Here is a 17,459-nt window from a genome sequence, read left to right on the forward strand (position 1 = left end):
AAAGGTGACTTTGTGGGTGCTCTGTGGTATCATCAAGCATGTAAAACAGTTTTCCCAGAAATACTTAACTAAAATTTCAGTAATATAGTAATTTGTCATTCATTTATTATAATTAAGTATAATACTTAGGAAATTCCAAAAAATCTTTCTAAGCTCTTGCTGCAAACCTACAGTGTTCATTACCGAAATGAAGTTGTGATTTTGCCAGCCGGTTCCCAAATTCAATTATGTGACCAGTTTAAAATTAATAAGCAGAATGAGTACAAGATGGGACTAATTGTTAATGCCACTCTGTTATAGTTAGTAGTAGAACAATACCAGTGATTGTGTAGAAGATTTTATATTTGTATTACTAATTGTATCTTATAAAAGTGCTTCTGTTGTATGTTTTTTTAACCTGTTGTAAAAAAATAAAAAAAATTTTCTAAAAGCTTAGAACAATCCTTAAATATTTACAAAATGTGTCTCAGCATGCATATTTCACCACATCTTAAAGAAACATAAAATTCACTTCATAGCTTAAACAGGAACTCCTCCAAACCGTCCTTTCTTCAATCCCAATGGTTCAGTCCTTAAATTACCACGTGTTTTACATATACATTGGCAGAATAACTTCTGATCTCGCTCTCCTAATGTAGGATCAAGACACTGTTCATAAGACACTCAAGACAGTGCTTTTGCAATATCACAAACTTACTAAGTTTGTACTAGCAGCAAAAGTATTGAGCTTCCAGCTGTATGGAGCCCTGTGGCACTCTCTACAGAGAGGGTCCTGATTCCCAGCAACTTAGCTGTGAGTGCAGGCGCGGAAGGGTCTTAAAGTGGCGTGAGTTACATTAACCTGAGTATCATAGTAAGTAAAAATTTATCCTAACGTCTTTGGGGCGGGAGGGGTTTATAGCAGCATCGGGCTGGTTGCAGAAACAACCCCTCTCCTGCCTCCCAGACACTGAGGAAAGTGTTCTCGTTCTCTTCTTCTGCCAAGGGAATGGGGGAAGAGTCTTTGCTAGAGAGCATGTGGCTGTGTGTTGTCACTGGATTCGGCACAGGCAGCTAAGATTTCAGCCCTCCCTGACCTTGAGACAGAAAATTTTACCCACCAGGTGGGACTGAGTTCAGATTTCAGATACATTAATCACTCATCATTACTTAGATTGATGGAAATATTTTTTTTCCTTAATTAAAAGTGAAAGAATGTTCTCTTTAATGCTGTATTTCTCTGTCTAAACAGGTTGAAGCAGTTCCTCAGGCTACAGTGAAGACTGGATTACAGAAAGGTGAGTTATTATAATGTTGCTTTGCATTTCTTTGATTAAAACCAATTTTAAAGAATTATTTGTACTTCATGTTTTTTTGTTTGTCTCTGTAAATCATTGTTGTTGCTCTTCAGTCAATGATTTGTGTGAAACTGAAGTATTCCCTGGTGTGTGTGTGTATGTGTGTGTGTGTGTACATGTGTGTGACTTTCAGAGTTGATAATATTCTGTACCTCCATGTGAAAAGTCTTATTTGTTTTATGTAAATTGGAGAACACCACGTAGACTTGATACTGTTTCCAACTTTTCTCCATACGGTTCTGGGGTTTCACTGGTTTATAAACTAGGGATGTGACGAATCCACTTTTTTTGGTATTCGACTGAATACCGAATAGTAGCTACTAAATGTTTGTCAAACATGGACTATGACAAATCTGACAAGACAACCTGATTGAAAAAAAAATCTTGCCACGCTTATTTTTACAGTGCTGTAAAATCTTTTTGTAAATTAAAATGATTCATAGCATATTTATGGCCATTATTAGATGACCTTATGCAAATCTATTTGAGATATGCACAAAGTTTAAGAAATCTTAAACTTATATCTGTATTTTCTGTGTGCAATTTGACTACAGTACAAACTCCATAGCATGATTCGTGCGTTTTTGGTGAGATCATTCAGACTGTATTTATACCTGTAGTTTACTTTGGGCAAATTGCATTATTAAAAAAATAAAATAAAATAAAAAAACACCAGCCTCTCTGCATTCTCGGGGAGAAGTCTGCAGCGATGGTCTCCGTGGAGATCCTCAGCAGAACTGAACAGCCTCTCGGAGGGAACACTGCTTGGCGGAGCTCCAAGAAAAGACATCGCGATCGCTGCGAGATTAGGAGGCCTGATTGCGTTGTGTTTCCACCATTCCACAGGGTCGGCGGACCGGGGAGTGCAGGGCTCTGTCAGATTCAGTGACAGCTCCGTCTCCGCAGCGATTGAGGAAACTGTGGACTGAGATTCCTGTACAATTTCATCCCAGAAACTCCAGACTTGTAGTCTCCATGCAAGATTTCTTTGTCGGCGGCTCGATAAACAGTTTCTTTGTTCCCAATTTTGATTTTGCCAATCACCATTATTGGCATTTTCCTGCCTGTTTTCTTCTTCAAGACTGAACAATTGCTTTAACATTCAAATGATTTTTTTTTTTTGGTCTGAGCTGGATAGGTACAGCTTAAATCATGGGTCCAGCCTAAAAACCACAGTTTAACTTACACTGATCAATTTCAACATGGACTGTTTTTGTTTCTTGTTTTTAAATAAAGCATCATCACTAATGTACATCGGCAGGGTTTTGCCAAACAGCCCAAACTGTATACGTTACAATCATTAAAAGCTCTTATTATTATTATTTTTTTCGTTAGTGCCGTTATCATGGAGAACAGCATGGCAGCTGTCTTGGGCAGTCTGTTGTTTTTCTAGCATTTTCAGAAACTCATCGGAAATGGCGGTACCTGTGTTTCCCTTCGAAAGCCTCTCAGTACAGCACTCCTGTTCCTCTGTTAAAACTCCTTGTTAATCCAGTGATCTTTTAGGCCAAGGAAATACTTTGTGGTGGTGTTCTGGGTTCATACACCAGCAATGAAGGAGATAGATTTGTGTACTTGTGTTTTTATCAGCATTAACATGGGCAGGCACCCTCATTTATAGATGTCAGGAAACATTCAGTGCAAAACTTGTAGACTGGGATGTGATAACGAGGTTCCAGTAATCTGAGCAGTCTAAAGAGACCCACATCCTCCACCACAGAACATGGCTGTATACCAAGTGCTGCTCTCAGCCTGTTGCGGATCTTCATGGCCCCAGGAGACTTGTTTCTCCGTGGTCTCTTCTGGACTGTACACTTCCACCTTAGCTTGCTGGGCTGATCTAGATGTCTGTTTGTTGTATGGAAATTTTGGGGGAAAAATCCAAAACACAAACTGTGGGTTGAAATATTAACCGTCTCCTTGGTTCCTTGGTATTCACCGTGCCTGATCTGCACATTTCATCGTGGCTGTTTCTGTATAGCCTATACTGCGTTAGCCCAAGAGATTGTTGCTTTGTAACTTTTTGCACTATTGTTTTGGCTGGATTTGTATTACACACAGTTTTAAAAAAAAATTCCACACTATTCTCTGCCTTTTTTTTGTTTTTCATATTTATTTCTTCCCGCACAAATTCCACATAGAGGCCTCTCATCCAGCTCTTCGTGATTGGGCTGCACCTGAACACTGATTGTCTGTTTACAACCCTCAGCAATGTGCCTCCTAGGTGGCATGACATGTGTAGATGTGCCACAGCACTTGTTAATGGTCACAATAAATGACACTGCACCAAGGAAGTCTCAGAGGAACAATCATGAACATCCAAAATTTATTGGGGGGGGCAATACTCAACTAAATTGCAAAATTCGGGGGAAAATGGCACTATCCGTGTACGAATCGAATACAAATCAAAGATTTGTCACATCCCTAATAAAAACAAGATGGAGATGTCTCTGCGACCATATATGTAAGCTGCACAGTGTGTTGGGTTTTATGTCTTCCCCCTCCAAATTGAGTGGTTCTTTGGATTGCTCCAAACAGTCAGCTGTCCTGCAGTTTTGCTAGAATTGGTTTTTAGGTTGGAACTCGGGCTCTGTTGACTGAAAAGAGCTGTAGAGCAGAAGCACTGAATTAAATGTTGTAATAGAGCGGTTATAAATTAAATCACCGTCAAAAAAGTCAGAAGCTCATGAAGTTTTGACTTGTGACTTCAGTGTTACAATGAGAGCTGTGCTTTTTCACACTACAGATGAGTTTGGGGAAAGAAAATATTCCCCCACAAAAAAAATTAAGAAAACAAACTGAGTACTATTTTAGGATTAATTTCGGTGTATTGTATTAAGGTGCCAGCGAGATTTCAGATTCCTGTAAACCTCTAAAGAAAAGGAGTCGCGCCTCCACGGATGTAGAAATGACTAGTTCAGCATACAGAGATACATCCGACTCCGATTCTAGAGGCCTGAGTGACGTGCAGGTAAATATGTTCGAGGGTCTGAGCACAGCGCTCTCTTTTTGCTTTGCAAAACCGATTAATATACCTACTGCTTTACCCAACTTATTTGGGGAAGATGGGGGATTTTTAAATGTTCGTAGTAAAGAAATCATTTTGGTTATGTTGTAATAAGTGTCTTAATTTTGCTGATCTCTTACATAACAAAAGTACAATTTGTTTTTGTTTTGTTTTTTAATTTTTACTCGAGTTTCTCTCAGAACACCAGACATGGTATCCAGGTATTTTAGGAAGGAAGGAAGAAGATGTAGTATCGAGATTCATTTGAGCAACTCCTACTAGGATTTTCATAGCACCTAACTTTAAGGAAATGTTTTTTTAAGTCCTTTAAAAAATGTTTTTTTATTTATTGAGTTGAGAGAGACAGAAACATTGATTTGCTGTTCCACTTATTTATGCATTCATTGGTTCATTCTTGTATGTGCCCTGACCAGGGATTGAACCGCTGCCACCTTGGTGTATCGGCATGATGCTCTAACTAACTGAGCTACCTGGCAAGGGCATGTCTTTGAGGAAATTTTTGTTTTTTTTCTTAAAACTGTGCTGTGTTTTCCATGTAGGTAGGCTTTGGAAAGCAAGTAGATAGCCCTTCAGCGGCTGCAGATGTAGACGCTTCTGATGTGCAGTCCATGGACTCCAGTTTGTCGAGAAGAGGCTTTGGGACGAGTAAGAAGGACACTGTGTGTCAGGTGGGCAAGCGACATATCCTATAGCTTGAAAGAATTGCTGTCACATTCTGCCAACAGTACACTTGCCTCCCGTTGGAGAGGTCAATGTCTTTCTAAGTTATGATATTCCTTTAGAGCCACAGATCTAAAAGCCATCCCGGGCTCTTTTCCCCATCTGAGTTTGGAGCGCTTACACGCGCGTGCAGGTGCCAGTCTTCACTGTCATGAAATGGAAGTGCATGGCAGGTGACTGCTTCAGCAACATTTTCCTATAATTAAGTTGGTATTAAGTTTTTAATGTATATTTTCCCTTTCTGAATAATACTGCTTTGCCGTGTGAAGAAAAGTGGAAGTACCTAGATTCCAAAGAAGAAATCATACAAGATTAAGTATGACTTTTAGACTTTATACCATGCTGATGTGGAAATAGTTACCTAGTTTAGTGGCTCTCACAGTGAGGGCCCAGGACCAGTAGCATCAGCGTTGTCCAGATACTTGCTGTAAATGCAGATTCTTGTCCTCGTCCCTCCCTCCCTACCCCCGCCCCCGGCCGCCACCTACTGTGTCAGAAACTGTCAGAGACAGCTGATTCTCCAGGTGATTCTGACGCCTGCTAACCTCTGAGATGCACTGCCATTTGCTGTATTACAGATCTGTGAAAGCTCTGGTGACTCTCTGATTCCTTGTGAGGGAGAGTGCTACAAATACTTCCACCTGGAGTGCCTGGGATCGCCATCGCTCCCTGATGGGAAATTCGTCTGCATGGAATGTAAAACCGGTAAGCTGACTTGACTTCAGTAGATTTGAAAAGGCAGATGGGGAGGAATGCACAATGCCAGCATCTCTCATGACATCTAATTTTCTTACCACTATTATGTAGCTCTTTTCTCCCAAAGGTATTTCAACAAATTAAGACCATGTAGTGTTTAAGCTTCTTAAAATCAAAGAGTAGTTAGCAATATTGTCAAATTTCCCCCTGCCAGTGCCTTAATCATAAAATCTATCAAATCATTGAGATGTATTTGTATCTGATCTAAACAGCTATACAAAGTATGTAGAGTGAATTATTTTTCAAATGGGCTTGAGATTTTTATGCTTAATACATTGGTTTAAAGTGCCTTGACTTTAATAGACTGGAATAAGTATCAATTGCAAAATGTAACTATGGTGATAGTATTTTTAGTGGAAAGGTAGAGCTACGAGAAATGGTTTTTAAAACATGCGAGTTCTGGATTCACCATTTATTTCTAATTATCCCCTCCCCCACCAAATACAGACTACCACCTATCAAAATAATTTATAGAGAAAGAAATATGCAAGTTTATATTTCTTATCTGTGTAGCCAAGATTCTAGTAAAAGTCATGGAAAGCAGGGAGTTGTTTAATCTGTAGCACGGCGAGTGGGAAATCCACTAGTGATGTCACGGTTGTGTGTCCAGGAAGCACATTCGTAAGGTTTTCTGTTTTGTTTTTTGCTAGGGGGACCTGGATATCAAGTGTTTATGATATGCTGATCTTACCCATGGCACTTCATTTTTCTACTCTTTTTTATTTGGATTCTCATAGATATTTTATCATTTTTATTTGATTGCATGCCTCCTAAAATCATTTACATATGTTAAATTCCATTAGAATGGTCATTTTTTTTCTAAACACTTAATACAGGCCAGGTGATGTTAGTGCTAAGCAGTTTATCTTAGTGTCTCATTTTATCCTCATAACATAAGTGAGGTCAGTACTATTATTATTTTCATTTTACCGAGGGTGACACCGAGGTTAGAAAGTTTAGTACCTTGCCCAAAGTCACAAAAACATTATGTGATGAAACTGGCATGTAAACTGAGGAGGCAGTTTGCCCTGAGAATCCCTGCTGTTTACCATTGCCTTCTACCACCTTGGCTAAGTAGAATGGAGAACATGTATCATATATTCTTAAACATATGTAGTCTGAATTCTTACAAACATACATGTGCAAAAATTAGGCCATAAAAACTTTTAAACATATAGCACTTTCCCTATATAAAATATTACTTCATCACACTTAGATTCTGCAATAAGACTTTTGAACAGTTTGCCACCGGGCAGCCTCAGGGTCAGATCATCTGCACATTGTTTTAGTTGGCCCTCACAGTGGGTTTTGAATGTGTGAACGTGGATCAGGCACGTACTCCTGGTTCTTCACAGTCCCTGCCATCCCTTCTTCCTAAAGCCCTGTCATTCCAGTCACTTATGTAACCTGTCCGGCCCTGCTAAGCACTTACGTTTACAATCTCTGATTCAGACGACTGTTAGGAAGGACTGTGTAGCTCACTATTAAAACATTCTTTTGAGGCTTCTGTCCGAACTCTAGAATTCAGCTGAATTCTGCCAACAAAGGTTGGATATAATTTAATTTGATATCCATCTATTTACTAAGAGCTGTAAGAGAGAAATTTGTTTTAAAAACAATCACATAGAACAAAGGGGATTCATACTTCCTGATTTCAAAATTTACTTACAAAACTACAGTAATTAAAACAGTGCGATACTGGCATAAAGACGGACATATAACACATTAGAATAGAACAAGGAGTCCAGAGATAAACCCTCGTATATACAGTTGAATGATTTCTTGACAAGGATACAAAGGCCATTCAATAGGGAAAGGACAGACTTTTCGGCAAATGTGCCGGGAAAACTGGATATCCGCATGTCAAAGAAAGAGATTGGACCCTTAACTAACAACCATATGCAAAATACAATTCAAAATGGATCAGAGATCAAACATAAGAGCTAAAACTTGAAAACTCTTAGGAGAAAACATAAAGGAAAAGTTTTGTGACATTGGATTAGGCAGTGATTTCCTGCTATGATATCAAAAGTATAGGCAACAAAAGAAAAAAAATAAAGAAGTTGGACTTTATCAAAATTAAAAACTGTGGACACCAAATGACACTGTCAACTGAGTGTAAAAGCAGCCTGCAAAATGGGAGAAAATAGCCCTGGCTGATGTGACTCAGCAGACTGAGCGCCAGCGTGCAAACCAGAGTCCTTGGTTCATTCCCAGTCAGGGCACATCCCTGGGTTGCAGGCCAGGTCTCCAGTAGGGGCACATGAGAGGCAACCACACATTGATGTTTCTCTCCCCCTCTTTCTCCCATCCTTCCTCTCTCTCTAAAAATGAATAAATAAAGTCTCTTAAAAATGGGAGAAAATATTTGCAAATAACATACTGACAAGGAATTAATATCCTAAATACATAAAGAACTCCTGCAAGTCAACAAAAAACACATAACCCAATTGAAAATTAAGCAAAGAATTTGAATAGACATTTCTCCAAAGACCTACAAATGCCCAATAAGCACCTGAAAAGATGTTCAGCATCATTCATTAGTATTCAGGCAAATAGAAATCAAAACTACAATGAGATGCCACTGCACACCTATTAGGGTGGCTATTATCACAAGAACAGGTTACAGAGAACTTGAAACAGTTGTGCACTGTTGGTGGGAATGTGAAATGGTATAAATACTGTGGAAAACAGTATGACAGTTCTGCAAAACATCAAATCTAGAATTACTGTGTGATGCAGCAATTTCACTCCTGGGTATACCCAAAAGAGTTGAAAGGAGGGACTCAAACAGGCATTGGTACACCCATGTTTATTACAGCACTGTTCACAGTGGTCAACAGGTGGAAACAACTCAAATGTCCATCAGTGGATGAATGAATGGATGAATAAGATGTGGAATAATAAACAACAGAATATATCAGCTTAAAAAAGAAATAAAACTGATACATACTACAACGTGGATGAACCTTGAAGATACTATGTTGGGTGAAATAAAGCCAGTCATAAGGACAAATATTGTGTGATTCCACTTACGTGAGTTACCTAGAGCAACCAAATTCATAGAGACCGAAAGTGGAACAGTTGTTACCAGCAGTTAGTGGGGAGAGGAGTGGAGAGTTAACATTTAATGGTTAGAGTCTCAGTTTGGGGTGATGAAAAATTCTGGAGTTGGGTAGTGGTGATGGTTGCAAAATACTGTGAATGTACTTAATGTCACACATAAAAATAGTTAAAATGGTAAATTTTATGTTATATATTTTAACCACAATTTAAAAAATCATTACAGTTGATCCTTGAACAACACAGGATTCACCTATGAGTCCACTTAACATGCAGGTAGTGTTTCCAGTAAATGCTGTCCATTAGAAGTGTGGGGGCAGGTGTCCTGACTGCCACGAAGCAGTCACGTCGGTTATACTAGGCTAGAATGAAGCAATTGTATTGCTGCTTTTTTGTTATCAGTGCATTGATTATTACATCTGTAAATAAGTATGAATTTCTTTTTCACATTATCTTTCACTTTTGATGTCTAATGTTAGTAATGTATATAACATACAGGGTTTCGTATCATGTAAGGTAATATTGATGTAGGTACTGACAGCTGATTCTTGTGCACAGGTGATGTAAACATACAATATCAGTAAATACAGTATAGTACTATAAATGTGTTTTCCTTATGATTTTCTCATTAACATTTTCTAGCTTTATTGTAAGAATACAGTATATAATACATATTAACCAACTTTATGTTATCGGTAAGGCTTCTGGTCAGCAGTAGGCTATGAGAAGGTAAGTTTGGGGGGAGTGGAGAGTTATATGCAGATTTTCAGCTGGGGAGGGGTGCCGGTGCCCTTAACCCCTGTGTGCTTTATTTACTTACTAAATTGCCTTTGACTTATTTATTATCATGTTAAAGTTAGTTTGATACTAATCTGGTACACTTCTAACATAAAGAGTGAACACTCAGATTCTTTAAACCATTGTTTAAGATCATCTAGGAAGTTTTCTTTCTCTTTATCAAAAGATAAACACTTTACATGTAAAATATACTACAAGATACTACATGCCTAATAAGTTCTTATACTACCGCTTTCTATCATTTAAGACAAACGTGATTTCTGAAGAGAAAGTATTTTCATTTTCCCTTTTGAATAAAATGTGTAACCGCCAATCTTACTATTTACTTATTCTAGATAGATAAAGACGATGACCTAGTGAGAAGGGAGGCTATTGGTAGCATTCACACGCTAGAGCTCGAAACATAAGTATTAAAGGAGTTTGATAGTTCATCTCTCTATTAATACAACAGTATTTCTAGTTACAACAGTTTTCATTTCTGTTAGACTTACTCTGATCAATTTGCAAGTAAAAGACTGATTTTTACATAGAGCAGTTTTTGCATTAGGCAAAGTGTAAAGTCAGACCTCTTAATCTTTAAAATAAGTTTTTTAAAATTGATTTTAGAAGCCCTGGCTGGTGTAGCTCAGTGGATTAAGTGTGGGCTGCGAACCAAAGTATCGCAGGTTCGATTCCCAGCCAGGGCACATGCCTGGGTTGCAGGTCACGGCCCCCAGCAACCATGTATTGATGTTTCTCTTTTTCTTTCTCCCTCCCTTTCCTCTCTAAAAATAAATATAAATAAATAAATGTTTTAATAAATAAATAAATAAATTGATTTTAGAGAGAGAGGGGAAGGAGGAAAGAGAGAAATATCAATTTGTTATTCCACTTAGTTGTATTCACTCATTCATTAATTGATTCTTGTATGTGCCCTAACTAGGGATCAAACTCGCAACCTTGGCATGTTGGGATGATGCTCTAACCAACTGAGCAACCTGACCAGGGCCTAATCTTTTTTTCTTCAATTCTGAAAGTTATTTTTCAAATAATACTATTGCTTTTATATCTGTATACATTATAAAATATAATTTGAAATTATATCTCTGCAACAGGACAACAAAATTTCCTGCTGAACTTTATTTCTCTAACAAAGCCAGTAATAAAAAAAAGTGAACATCACAATTATAGGCACTGATTTTTGAAGAATTTTTATAATTTATCCAACTTACAAAGTTTAATGCTTCTGAAACAAAATCTCACTTTCTGTGAAAAATCAAAACAAAAAAACTGTTTAAGAAAAATAGGCAAAAGGCTTGAACACTCCCCAACGATGATACCCAAATGACCAATAAATAATCACTTATAATTTTCATATGTAAAACAGGTACAAAATGAAAACATATAATCCTAATAAAAAGGCAAAAAATTATAGCTAGATGTGTCACTTAAAGTGTAGGAAGTCAAGGACAAAGAGAAAACATTAAAATTACCCACAAAAAGACAATTATCTTCACAGAACGACAAAACAAATAAATAATTAAAATGTTGTTATAATTTACAGATCTTTGATTACAGCTAAACTTTTTTTTTGTATTTTCATTGACTCTTGTGAATGATCTTATTCATGTGTCTTTTCTATTTGTATATTGCAGTGTTAAAGTTATTAGTGTTTTAAATTTATATCTAATTACACAAGTAACACATAAATATGATGTGAAAACATCATTGTCGTAGCACATGCTGAAGGTACCGCTAGATCGTCACTCCTAGTTTAGGCTCCTGCTTAACTCTAGGCAGCACCAGAGGTCACCACTGTTACCAGTCGGTGGGCAGCACTGCACATCTTCTGTGTGTGCATGCATGTTTGTATGTGCGTACCATTTTTATGCGTGTTGTAATAAAAATGTATCATGCCATTGTTCTGCAGATTGATTTTTTTATAGTTTTTTAAAATTATTCCTCTATTGAAGGACGTTTGGGTTGCTTTCAGTTGTTTGCAGTTACAAACGTGCTCAGTCAGCATTCCTTCACATGTACAAGTCTATCCTAATGTAGGGAGCAGGAGGTAGAAATTCTAGGCCACAGAAAGTGAACATATGTACTTTAAAAAAAAGGATACTACTTTGTTTTCTTCCAAGCTAGTTCCTTCCAACTTAAACTTCTACCAGTAGTATATAAGAGTTTCTTTTTCCCTACACCCTGATCAGCAATTGGCATTATCAGACTTTTGAAGTTTTTTCCTGTTGATGAAGTTTTAATATGTTACTTGTGGTTTTACAAGTGAAGTTGAGCATTTTTTCATGTTTACTGGCTTTCTTTCTGCTTTCTGTAAATTGTCCCTTCATTCCTTTTGCCCACTTTTATTAGGCTGTTGTGTTCCTGTTTTGGTTGATAGTTCTTTATAAGTCTTGTTTAGCTATCTTTGCTTATATATGTTGCGTATATTTCTCACTATATTTGAGCTCTCTATAACAAAACAATCCTTTGTCATCTTTGTTGAATATGTTTTTCCACATCTGTTTGTCTTTTTCTTCTTTCTTCTTTGTTTCTATTCTAATTGGCATTATTTCTTCCTTTAAATATTTGGCAGATTGACCAGTGGAGTCATCTGGGCTTAAAGTTTTCTCTGTTGGAAGGTTTTTAATTGTGGTTTCATTTCTTTAATAGTTTATATAACTAATCATATTTTCTATTCATTTTTCTGTTAGTGTTAGTAAGTTCTGTTTTTCTAGTAATCTGTTCATCTAAATTTTCCAATTTATTGGCAGAAATGTAGTGATTTCCATTTACTATCTTTTTATCTTTGACAGATTTATAGAGATGTATCATTTTTAAATTTTTGGTATTGTTAACATGTATTACTGCTTTTCTTTTTTTATTTAGTCACTGTTACCAAAAATATCAGTTTTATTAATCCTTTTCAAAGGAACAGCTTTTGTTCTTCTTAATCCTTCCCAATATATATTAATGTCATTTCATTTTTGAAGAGTATCTTCATGGCGTATAGAATTCTGGCCTGTTAACAATTTTCTTTCAGCCCTTTGAAGATAACATCCCATTATTTTCTGGTTTCCATTTTTCTCTTTCAGTAAGCTCTTAGCTTCTTTGAAGGTAATTGTCTTTTCTGTGGCTAATTTTAATATTTTCTTTTTGTCCTTGATTTTGTATAGTTTGAATAATGTCTAACTATAATTTTCTGTGTTTTTTTAATTGAGATTATGAATTTTCATCTTACCCTTGGGACATTTTAAGTGATTGCCAGTATCTAATGGAATCTGTCTTTGTAGTTTCTTTCATTTCTTCTGTTTTGGGAAAACCTTGCCACTCTCAGCTCTTGGATACTGAAAAATTGTGTTCTGGGTTTCCTGTGGAAATAATTTTAGTGTAGAATGAAAAGTGGAGATCTAAATTATTTTTAATGCTACATCTTCCAATCAGTTATCATAGTAAATCAACCATTCTAACAAAATTTATTAAGTGGTATTTTAATTTAGCTATTTTCAGTTTTGATGTCAGTAGCTGCATCTATTTTAAGGAATATGCTTTAACCAGCTTTTATTTGATCTCTGTCCCTCATCCGTGTTCCAGGGCAACACCCGTGTTTCTCATGTAAGGTGTCTGGTACAGAGGTGAAGCGTTGCTCTGTTGGTGCTTGTGGGAAATTTTATCATGAGGCCTGTGTCCGCAAATTCCCCACTGCCATCTTTGAGCCAAAAGGATTCCGCTGTCCCCAGCACTGCTGCTCTGCCTGCTCAATGGAGAAAGACATCCACAAAGCAAGTAAAGGTAAGACAGAGCTACGGCAGGGAACAGAGGGTTTTTTCTTTTAAGTTCAGTAGCAAATAATAAACACGTGATTAAAGAACATCAGGCATTCTCTCTGTCCATCTACAGATACCCTAGCTCAGCTGCAATAGATAGTGTTATAAGTAGGGATTGGGTTCTAATTCAGACCATGAGAAGAATATCCCATATGTTCAAAGTTACCCTTGAAAATTCCTTAAACAGTTGCCATTGGAGACCACCATCTCTTCCAGCATTGGCGCAGACGAATTTTTCTTTGGTCTCCAGGTGGGTACTGTGTTTAGGGACCATACAGCGTAGGAGTGACAGTCCAACTGGGGAAGAAAAATAGTTTTATCTTACTCTAATCAACATCACATGGGAACCCAGAAGAACCCAACTCCAAAAACCTCAACGTATGTACCCAGCTAATGCCTTATTACGTAGATCCTTTCTGACTTGTCTTTAAACAGGTCGCATGATGCGATGTTTGAGATGTCCAGTAGCCTATCACTCGGGAGATGCTTGCATTGCTGCCGGAAGCATATTTGTGTCCTCCTACATTCTCATCTGTAGTAATCATTCCAAACGCAGCAGTAATTCATCCTCTGCTGTAAATGTAGGCTTTTGTTTCGTTTGTGCAAGAGGTAAGTGTCCATCCTTTCTCTTTATCTCTTCCTGAGTTCATGGGCCTATTTCCCCATAAAAATAGAGTTTCAGTAATATCCCTGAGAGAGATGAACACTTTCAGTAACTAGTCTCTAATGTCACATCAGGCATTCAAATTGTTCGAATATTAATTCTATAAACTAGGCTAAAGTTTGCATTTTTAAGTAACTTAGAATCACACATAAGTTCTTAGCATTTCTGCTTGGAGCATCAAAAGATCAGTCTATTTCCTTCTGCAAACTTCTTCCATTCAAAGTAGATCTTTCCATGTCATATTTTTTAATTCAGAGCTTGCAGCTGATTGAGATTCCATTTGGCAAGCAAACCAAGCACATTTATTTCTTAATCGTTTATGTTGTGTTTTATCATGTTTCGGTCGGGCGTTGAGGAAGGCCTGATGGGATGCAGCCAAGGCAGCATGTGTGGTGGGGTTAGTTCAGAGCCAGCAATGCAGGCTGTTGATGTTTAGGTGTGCCAAGAGGTTGATCAACTAAAAACAATATCGTGTCCTTGAGGGGTCAGTGAACTTGAGTTCATGATAAATATAAAATAGAACTTCTTTAGACTGTACTGAAGATGAGGTTTTGGTTTTTGTTTTAGTTTTGTTTTTTGTTTTTTTTTTTTTGCTATAGGAGACAATTCTTTTAATTTGCTGAAAGTACTTTTTTAATAGTATTTTTTTAATAGAATGTGGGCAGTATGATAGATCTTGAGTTACTTTGCTTTGGTAGCTCTCATTTTAAAAATAATAACTAGAGGATATGGGCAGTAAAAGGTTAAATAAATGGTAGTCCTTTTTGTAGCAGCCATTTGAGTCCATTGTATACACTGTTTTCAGTATGTCTAGGTTTTGTAAGCACTAGGGGTTGTTGCCATTAGAGGGGAAGCACTGTGTCCTTCTTTACTAGAACGATTGTATAATTGTATCCTGCTCTGAAGCCTGGCTGGTACTGGCGTGGCGTGGCGGAGGTCTGAAATGTTTCATGCTGCATTGTAACAGGTGACTGAAACGTTCACATAGTCAAAAGAAATAAAGTTAGCACTAGTGCCTCTTCCATCTCCCCCTCCCTAAGAAAGTAATGATAGGATGGAAATACTGACTTCACCAATTGAGTGGCTGGCTTTAGAGACCTCTAAATAGATGAGTGCCAATGAGAGCTTAAAGTTTCTGTCACTTTGTTAGTATTTTATTCTACCAATCTAGGCATGTATTGTTACTCTGTTTTACTAGAGGTGTGTGTGTGTGTGTGTGTGTGTTTCTATGTGGCATGTGTGCTTCTGTGTGGCACGTGTGCGTGCATAACTAGGTCAGCAATTTAAATATCAAGTTTTAACTCTCATGTTGACTTACTCTGGAGTACATTCTGAATCAAGTACCATCAGCATATTAACCAATATTTTTCTTTGGCTCTATTTCATTCAATAATTGGGAAACTTTTAAAAGGTATTTTCAATTTAACACTGTCAGAAAATAGCCCATTGTCAAGGGACCTAGTTTTGTAGAAAATTTAGCCATTTTGTTAAGTTTAACTTACATGCCTTGATTAAAAGTCTGGGATAATGTAAATGAAGGAAAAACCCATGTTTTAATAAAAGGATCTATATTTTCATCTTACCAGTTTGGAAGTTCTAAAGACTTACTGTATTTAAATGCCTATTTAAGCAAGATTATTTAATTACCAAATATTTTAACTGAAACTTTGTCCAGTAAACAGAAACTCATTTTCCTTTCCAGAATTTTACAGAAACTTAATCTATATAGAGCAAATACTGGAATTTAAGAAAGCTTAAAAGTTTCTCAGAAATGTGATCTTTATTAATTATTTATGGAGGTCTCCTTTTTAAGGAGACCTAATAAAAGGGACCTAATTATAATAAATCCACTCATTAAAAGGAATACTTTAATCATTTGCCATATTTTGCTGTGTGTAGTGTGCACTCTTTTGGACAGATTTTTGAGGGAAAAATAAGGAAGCACATTATACATGGGCATAATAATCTCATGTACAATGTGTGCAGAAATGTGGGTGCACTTTATACACGGGAGCTCATTACACATGGCAGAATACGGTGTGTTTGGTATTAGAAAACTTAGGTTGTTTTGGTTTTGTTTTTTGCCTCCATTAGTTTTTCTTACTTCTTGGTTATTGCTGTTTAAAACCATTAAGCTAATTCTTAAAGATATAATTATCTAGAAATGTTTCAAGGTTTAGAGGAACACTGCTCCTTCTTTGCCCTGCCCGTGGTGCCATGGGAAATGTTCAGTCCTATTTCAGTGTAGTGTGCAGGGGTGTGAAAAAGTAAGTTTACACCTGTGAGTGTGCGAAACAGTGTATTCTTGTATTATTACTTATTACTTATTAATTATTGTATTATTTGTTGTATTATGTAAACCTGCTTTTACCCACCCCTGTATATTTAGCACCTTTCATTGGGAGGGTAGTGTACAATAATAGTGAGCTAATTTCTGTGCCTTTCTTTGTAATGGTAATTTTGAAGATTTTTATTTATTTATTTTTAGAGAGGGTGAAGGGAGGGAGAAAGAGTGGGAGAGAAGCATTGACTGGTTGCCTCTTACGCCTCTCATTACCTCTCTTACGTGCCCTGACTGGGGACCAAGCCGCACCCCAGGCACATGCCCTGACCAGCAACTCTCTTACCTTTCGCTTTGCAGAGCAGCACGTGGCCGGCTGAGTGAGCCACACCAGCCAGGGCTGTCACAGTCACTTTGAGTGGAGAAGCTAGATTAGGGTTTCCTTTTATCTTTAATAATAATAGCAATTTATTTTGCATCTGTAAATCAAACTTTACTAGATACTATTTGAATGTATTGCCACAGTTGCCCTAAGGAGTTGTTTCTGCATTTTATGTGGATGAGAACACTGAAGCCCAGATGAAATCATTTACTTGGAGGTAACACAAGTTGTTACGTAGAGGGGCCAGCATGTGTACTTGATTTTTACTTCAAAACCCATGTTTTTAATACTGCACCACTTCTCGCTATTAAATGAATGAAATTCATTTGACATTATGTAACTTTTATTCAAAGATTCTTATATTATTACCAATTAGCAATTTCAATTCTGTTCTGTCATCTGGATCAGAGCTATTTCTCAAATCTGTCCCAGTGCAGGGTAGCGCCAAATGAAGATAACATTCACAGAAAAAAATAAACGGTATCCCCTTTAAAAACAAAACTCTTTCCTCTTCTCAAAATGATCTCTGTGAACTGCTGTTGTGGTTTGTATTATCAAGTCCTAGATCATTATAAACTGACCAGTAACCAAATAGAGATTTTCCCTTAGGGCTTAGAGCTCCCAGGT

At 37.1% G+C, this 17,459-nt stretch overlaps 1 protein-coding gene across 6 annotated transcripts in view; it reads left to right on the forward strand.

Moving 5' to 3' along the window:
* The window catches only part of NSD3 (nuclear receptor binding SET domain protein 3), a 112,500-nt gene that overhangs the window by 66,306 nt on the left and 28,735 nt on the right, over positions 1 to 17,459 (forward strand). For 5 of the 6 annotated variants that reach the window (XM_045821670.1, XM_045821669.1, XM_045821672.1 and 2 more), the window contains 6 exons: positions 1,232 to 1,277; positions 4,178 to 4,308; positions 4,905 to 5,033; positions 5,664 to 5,790; positions 13,273 to 13,470; positions 13,941 to 14,114. In XM_045821670.1, the coding sequence (XP_045677626.1) occupies positions 1,232 to 1,277; positions 4,178 to 4,308; positions 4,905 to 5,033; positions 5,664 to 5,790; positions 13,273 to 13,470; positions 13,941 to 14,114 (805 nt within the window). Of the gene's footprint in view, positions 1 to 1,231; positions 1,278 to 2,183; positions 2,660 to 4,177; positions 4,309 to 4,904; positions 5,034 to 5,663; positions 5,791 to 13,272; positions 13,471 to 13,940; positions 14,115 to 17,459 lie in introns of those variants that run through there. The other variant, XM_045821674.1, reaches the window with a different exon arrangement.

Source organism: Phyllostomus hastatus, unplaced genomic scaffold, assembly GCF_019186645.2.
Source record: "Phyllostomus hastatus isolate PE091 unplaced genomic scaffold, TTU_PhHast_1.1 phas_scaffold_46, whole genome shotgun sequence".
Taxonomy (NCBI): Eukaryota; Metazoa; Chordata; class Mammalia; order Chiroptera; family Phyllostomidae; genus Phyllostomus; species Phyllostomus hastatus.